Here is a 7,878-nt window from a genome sequence, read left to right as displayed (position 1 = left end):
ACACAACAGAGTTGGGCCTAATTGTAACTTATTCTTCTTCTTGCTCTTTGATTGGTTAAAAAGAGAGTCCGTCTACTTCTTTAACCCAACATCTTGCTATCAAGTTGGAATTTGGAATTCCTTTTGATCTCAACTACACAAAATCTACCAGACAGACCTATACAACACCTGGCAAAGTAGGCATACTCAAAACCACCTCTGTTAGTTCCTGCTACAATACCAGCCTTACCAGGACCAGTGAAAACACATTGCTGTTGAGGCTGGTAGCCCTGAACACGTGGAAGGGGGCATCTCTGTGTACAATCTGCCACATAGTTCCTGGCACAATACCTGGGGTTGTTATACGTTAATCCATGTATTTATTCATGTTATTTTAGGAGTCTCTTATATCAGGCTGGGTTAGGTCTGGAACATATTTAGAAAAACTGAAGTTTGCTGTCGCGTGGTGGGTTTGCACAACTGTGAACAAGCAGGACTTTGGAGAGAAGACGAACAATGTCCCATTTTGTTCAAACTTTATGAATAACGTTTATATATGTTTCGCTGCATATAGTTATAAAGGATGATAAATTGTGTTTGCCAACATGTGGCTGATGTTGAAGTACCTCCACACATACTCAGATAATTTGCTCTAGTTCTCTGACATAATTACCTCGAAATTATTTGACTTGCCGTTTTGGTTACATAATTGTTTCTCCCACTAATTAGACAACTGGGAACAACAGCTAATTTGCTCTTTGCATGCAAATACCACACTCTTTCAGACATAATGTGTGCTGCACACAGTTTGCTTTTAATTAGGAAATTGCACAATATGTTGCATAATAATTGAGGAACGGAAGCATATGTTTCAACAATTGATCACCACAGAAATTTGCCAAAAATGTAAAAAGAATCATTGAGAAGTACTTTAAATAAACGTCCTATGTTCTTTTTAATGGACACAAAGGAAAAAGGTATGGTCTATATACAGATGGACACTTCCAAAATAAATTTGGATTAAATGATGCGCACATTTTGGACACTTTCCATGTGTGTTCTAAACATGCTCTGACGTGTGAGTGAAATGTTCTTGTGTGCCTCCTTGTGGAGCACGTCAGCACTGGAGGAGGCACCAGAGGGCTGGGTCAGAGGCAGTAGTTAGCAAACGGGAGGAGAGGAGCGCACTATAAGATGAGAAGGAACCCCGAAGAGCGTCAAACGCATTTAGACCCGAGCCGAGAGGAGGAGAGGAGAAAGGGAGGCAGAAGCGCGGCCAGAGAACCAAAGAGGGGAGAGACGCGGGAAACGGCAATGCGTTCAGGGTTATCACTTAAATCGCGGTGATTTTGTTCCCGCCCCACATGGACTCCAAAGGCTTATACTTGTCATAATCTAGCGTCAGCACACTTTGAGGAAAGCTAAAAGTGAGGTCCGACGCTGCACTCCTCTCGCGCCCGGCGCGCCTCGCTGTCACCGCGCACAGTCATCCTGGAAGGGCGCAGAGTGTCAGCTCCAGCGGCCGAGGAGAGGACAGCTCCTCCGGACCTTCTGTCCAAAAAAACTCCGCTTCAGCTTTTCATGTCAACACTTCCAGTCTGACTGTCTGCTTCACAAGTCTGGAAGAAGTCCAAAGATCCGCTGACGGAGAGATCCGCGACTGACTGTGTGCTCAATATGTACCAGGGGCATTTACAGGTAAGACAGACAGCCTCTTGTGCGTGTTCATTTCCCATGAGGACGAACTATTTTAGCTGTGATGGAGCAAATGAAGTGATGTGAACAGGGCGGACTTCTACATGCAGCCTAGTTTATGTCAAGGTTATTCATTTATTTAAGGGATTTGAGGTAATAGAGATCAAGCAACTATCTCTGAGAAGACAGACATGTTTGCTCTATTTGAAACCCCAACTGAGGGAGGTCTGCTTTGAATAAATAGCTGACAAATTGCTTTAATTGTTTGTGAGGGATGACCATGGAACTACAAATGCACTACTCTACTTAGTCAGCCATAGCTTGCATCATTTACAGTAGTGATTGAGAAAACACAGTGAGCCACTGTAGTGCGCCCCTTGCACGTGCAGGTGCATGTCCAATGTAAACCTATAGGCAGGGCAGCCTTGACACTAGGTGCAAACTCATTAGTTTCCTAAGTGCATGCTCACGTGACGCCACGCAATCGGACGTCAATGTTCACATAGCAAACTACAGTGTGAAACATATAGTTTATGTTGCATCATAGAAACTGAAACTCAATTTAAGTACCAACAATTGTGACAGCAACATGTTTAAAACATGACAAGATAGCTAGACACATGAAAAGTTTGATCATAGCTACAGTCGGCCTATGTAACTGATCTCCAGAGCATATAATCACACACTGTCATTTGAACACAATTATCTTATCGTTCAAAACAATGATACGTTCTCAGTGGATAATGAAGCCTTTTCCCTGTATAATAATCATTGATTGTTAGTTGCCAAAGAAACTTCAGCTTCCAGACAGTTGATTATGTAATAAAAGACCACTCCTGAGTCAGTGCTCGGGAGCATTAAAGACCAACATTTAATATTTCATGATATATTACTCAAGCAGCAGTATTCATTGAAAATGCATGAAAAGGCGGTCGGCAGCTGTTGTCTGGATTACCCCAGTTGTGTTTGTTAAAGGTCAATGAAAAGCCTGTGACACTGAGTTATGATATGTAAAGACACACAATCAAAGATCAAACTGATTATATTTTAATCACAGTTTTCCATGTTTCATCTCATATTGTTTCAACCATCTCACAATTATATGTTTTTCATCACATGCACGCGTCCTAACACTGAGCCTCATCTGAAACCAGATAAGGTTCCTTTTCTCCCATTACACAGGGCTAATTTAGCAGCACAGCAAAGCAGATGCTCTATCTGTCTGTAACAGATCTTTTGCAATGACACTCGTTTGTGGAACTGATGGATTTATCTTGATGTTCACAACACTTTCTCATTGAAGTCAAGTGTGCGTGTGCATATGAAATCAGGGTTACCTGAATTTGTAAGTAATACAGCCAGAACTTTGTCAGAGAGTAGGACTAATATATTGCTTGTGTGTTGAATGGGTGGTTTGTTATATCATGACTCCGACAATTATGCAACATTTAAAATATTCAAATTAACATGGAACTCTTTTGTATTTATTGTTTTAAATCTCATGTTCTTTGTGCAAAGGTTGTATTTCAAAAAGACAAATGTAGGCGAGGCGCAATGCTTTCAGAACAAAGGAACTCTTTGAAGAGTAAAAGATTTGAGCTTTTTCGTATGTTGCATGCATTTAATTTAAATCACAGCAAAATATAGTAAAACATTACGTGAATGTTGGGATCTTTTTTTTTTTCCTTCATATTTATCTGTAGATCTCTCTCATAAATCAGTGAGAGTTGGAAGCCATTGCTTGGAATATGAAATGAAGCTCACACTACACAGTCCGTCGCTCATAATCAGAGCTATCAGATTTCTGCCTCAAAGTAGATACACTTGTAAGCCATTATTTATTAGGGCTTTCACCATTGTCAGTAAGCAAGATAAGCTCAAAGTGTTGCTGCTCAGGGAGCAGTTGGCTGTGGGAACAAGATAAGTCCTATCTCTTTTCAGTATTTTTCCTTCGTTTACATTTTTGATTTCTCGCTGACCTGGTGTGTTGATATGTGTGGGTTAATGTGGTTGTATCACCCATGGAGCGTGAGGTATTTCCATAAACACTCATAACATGTTTGCATAATTGCAACAGATCTGCACACAATGATACAATATTGATTGGATCAAGTTTCTCGGCATGAGTTTCACAAACGCCTAATCTCGTCCTCATGGTTGGCCGGTGTAGATCAGTAATATCTGAGCTTGACGTCACGAGTGCTGCTTGGCAGAAATATAATGCTGGACCTGTCTTCAATTCCTCCAATCATGCTTTTTTTTAATCTTAAAAGTCTCACACACATATGTGAATAAAGGTATTATATGTATGAAGTACAGATTTGTGTTGTGCATGACACAAAGTGCGTCCGTTTGTGTGAGCAGAGGATCACCTCACTGTAACAAGTGTTGGAAATGATTGATGCAGTTAAAGAAAGGAAAAGTGTGGATGTCAGCCTCAATGCTCTTCCTGTGAAGATACTGCCAAAGCGAGCTGATTCAGCACTGCTGCGAATCTTTGTCAGACAAAAACCTACAAGAGAGTCAACGTACTGTATACTGTATTTTCTCTTTGATGTACTGGTAAGATCCGTACACCCTCAGATGGCACTTCAATATTTCATTTTGACATGGATTGCAAAGTAATTGTTGTCGTGGTTTCCCTGCTTTGGTATTCATGTACAGTGAATCTGATTACGAAAGCCCTTGTACTGTAAGTATAAAAGACATCCTGGATGAATGGAAGTGATGCTCCAAGGCCTTTCGATATTTGCTCTGTTAAGCATAAATAATGTAATAAGCATGATTACATAATTTGATTACAATATTCCATTTTTCCCGGGGAAGAACTTGGATGGATGCAATCGGAAGTAGACCAGAAGTAGATCAAGTCTCAAAAGATCTCGTTCGCTCACACCATCTTTTCATTAAGTTGCCAAGATGTTTATGATGTTTGGTTTGCTGGTTGAAAAATAATATGTTTCGAGGTTATCCTCCAGAGCTCTGCTAGAGTAAATAGGCCACTGATACAATATAAAAATTGCTGAGTTGTTCAGAATCAGTTTTCTCTATTGCTTTTCCTGTTGTTCTGTTCTTTTTGGTGGATATCAGTGGCAACCTAGTGCATCCTTTTGTGTTTATATACACCAACTCCCTGATAGATTATTGTCACTGGAGTTCACATTCCCCTCCTAACTTGACATTATAGACACATTAAAATGCAGTTAATGAGCATAATCCGATGTGGTTTGTGAAGTGCAAAGTAACTTGTTGTAAATTCTAATCATTTAAAATATTCCAATTAATGCTAAAATGTAAATGAAGTTGTGTTTAGTGGAGGAAACTTCTTAAAGAGATGCAGAATAATCAACCAACAGGCAGTAAAATCAGAGCACAGCAATCCAAAGACAAGTCAACAGGGCATCACAATATCAGCAGGAGTCTATGCAAGCATGTACCTCACACCATACCACAATACAAGCATCCATCAATTATGGTTTCACATCGGGTCCATCAGACCATCATTCGTGAGCTCTGATTTAAGTCCACTAAAGTGGCACTAAGAGGCTTTCGTCAAGACTTCTCCCACAGCCGAGGTGGTCAGCTACAGGCATGACAAAGGGTCTAAAACGCTTTTTCCACAGAGACCGTTTTAAAGTCTCCTTGATTTAATGAACCATGGTCTTGATTAAGAATGATTTAATAGGCCTGACTATTTCAGGAGCCAGGATAATGAGTGAAATCAGGTGGTATCCTGCTGGAACCAAAGCTCTACAGACAGTGCTGCTCTCCTTGTTGGAGATGTGCGTTAAGGAAAGGAAAGGAAATGTCTACAAGACAGATAGCTAAAGCTCATCAGTCACTGTATTTCGGAGAATAGCTTCATGAGTTCTTTGCGAAATGAGAAAATGTTAACTAGAGAAAAACGTATTTCCTCACCAAAGTATAATTACAAAGAGAGCAGCACACTAGAAACAGGTCGTTGTGGATCGAGTGACGATGAGGGAAATCATTTTTTCTTCAACTTTTACAAGTTAATTCCCCTAAAATATTGTTGAACTGAAAAAAAAATATTTTTTTCCGCCTTCTTACTCAAACAGGAACATAACTTCATTTTTTTTAAAGAAGCTAGTTGTCTTAGGGATGTTAATAATTAACCGTTTGCCAACAATAAGAATATTGACTGAAATAATGCAATCAATTAAAAAAGTAAAACAAAAACTCGGAGGAGCGGCGTGTCACTAAAATGAGTAGCTGGTCCACCTTTAAAGTCAGCGCCCTAAAAGCCGCAGAAACCCTGACAGTTTGCCAGGCAGACACATAGTTGACAACCTCGCAGCTAACTAATTGATGTGGTGTAGTTTTACTGGGAAAGTAGCATGGATGTATGTGTCCAAGACACGCAACATGGCGGCTGCTAACTCTGCTAACGGGTGAACTGGGAGACTCAGTTGTCTTTTTTGCTCATACAAGGATCAGAGATTTAACCTGTTTTTGCATTGAGTTATTGCTGCAGCTGGGCGGCTTGTTACATGATGGTGGTGCAAGGCTGTTATTTCCAATGGACAGAGCATCGTACATTACACAGATTTCATGGCAGGTTTTGCAGGTGAAGTTCAGCTTTGACCCCAAATACTTTCAATGGGTCGATGGGATTCTGGTATTGGAGGAGCCGACATTCATTCACTCATAGTCATTTTACAAACTATTCACGCTTATGAAATTTGAGCTGAAACATTCACACGTGACGTTGTTTGACGCTGCTCGTAATATTGTGTGTCTCTTTCTGCTCACAAACAAAGAAAAACAACAGAGTAAAGTTTGCTAAACCCGATGAACAACCTAAAGGATTTGCATTGTGCCATGGTGCTCCCCAAGATGGCTGGCATCCAGACCTCCGTTACTGGCGGGGGATCTCTCCTTCCCTGGTTGGTTAGCTGAGACTCGACAGAGGCTTTGAGCAGCTTCTGGAGCTCATAAAGCAGAATAGAGGAACTAAGAGGGATTTAAGCATACATCAGCATCAGTTGTGCTATAAGCTGATTGAGGGGTTGTTGTTCTTGCTAACATGGCATAGGAAGTTTGTCTTTTTTTCCAGTCACTGTCATCTGTGCCCTCTAGCAGCCACCCATCCATCCTATAAAATCATTAAAAGTGAAAAAATGAACATTGGGTCAGATGTGGGTGTATATGATGAAATATGGGAGCTGGGGATGAAGGCAGTGACAAGTGAAAGAAGGAATACAAGGCATATTGTATTGCTATTGTACTTAAACAATATTTAGTTTATCTTTATTCATTTATTTTATGTGCACTTTTATCAAGTCCTTAATCATCTTTTCAATTTGCACTTGATGAATTATTTCTGTCTGACTGAGACGATGAGATGACCTACTGTGTCTCTCACACATGGTGCTACAGTTCATTATAGCCCAGCTTTGACAGTATGAGTGTGTGTCTGTGTGCAGAGACATGTGTGTGAGACATCACTCTTCCCTGTTTGAGAATCCAATCCATGGTTAGAATCCTGATTTAACGTTGACAAAATAAACTCAAACTCCAGAGCTTTGACAGGATTGAAATGAAGAGATTGGGCTTCCTGATTATTCATGTCCCGTCGTTGTGCGTCTCACAAAGCAGACTGTCAGAAATGTTACATAGACTTGTTTACATCTTCAAATGCATTTAGACAAAGATTTGTGAACCCAAAGCGAAGCCTTTATTTATTAAAGTGAAGCTGAAAAGAAAACATTTGTCGGCAAAAATATTATGTTGATATTATGTGACCATCCAATATTCACTATCAATGAATTAAAGTATGCTTTACTTTGTTCTATTATAATAATAATAATAATAATAATAATAATAATAATAATAATAATAATATTATAATCAATATAGCCCTAAATGTAAGTTCCTATTAATAACCTTGCACTGGTTATTGGCTGATGCTCTGTTAAAGGTTACCGCAATCCAATTGGAGCAACTTTATTCTATTAAATATTGTTATGGTTTGAGCCAATTATAGATTTTCTCTGAAAGCCGCACATCAATAAGACTGACAATCAGACACAATCTTTCAGGAATAAAATATATTAAACCACCTCAAAGAGCCCACAAAAAAGCAAAAACAGACAATTTAAACCACAAATACACCAGCTTTAGAAAATGTTATCAACATGCTTGCCAACTAACAACTAAGGTTTCACCCCGCCCATCATCTAA

General features: G+C 39.7%; 1 protein-coding gene across 1 annotated transcript in view; it reads left to right on the top strand.

Moving 5' to 3' along the window:
- Nucleotides 1-1,656: 1,656 nt before the first annotated feature.
- Nucleotides 1,657-7,878, top strand: part of pex5la (peroxisomal biogenesis factor 5-like a) — a gene marked incomplete at both ends in the record, with an annotated part of 79,010 nt that continues 72,788 nt past the window's right edge. The window contains one exon of the mRNA XM_079220704.1: nt 1,657-1,677. Coding sequence (XP_079076830.1) covers nt 1,657-1,677 — 21 coding nt within the window. The remainder of the gene's footprint in view (nt 1,678-7,878) is intronic.

Source organism: Taurulus bubalis, assembly GCF_910589615.1.
Source record: "Taurulus bubalis genome assembly, chromosome: 7".
Classification (NCBI taxonomy): domain Eukaryota; kingdom Metazoa; phylum Chordata; class Actinopteri; order Perciformes; family Cottidae; genus Taurulus; species Taurulus bubalis.
The sequence above is the reverse complement of the archived record's forward strand: the minus strand, read 5'-3'. Positions and strand labels throughout refer to the sequence as shown.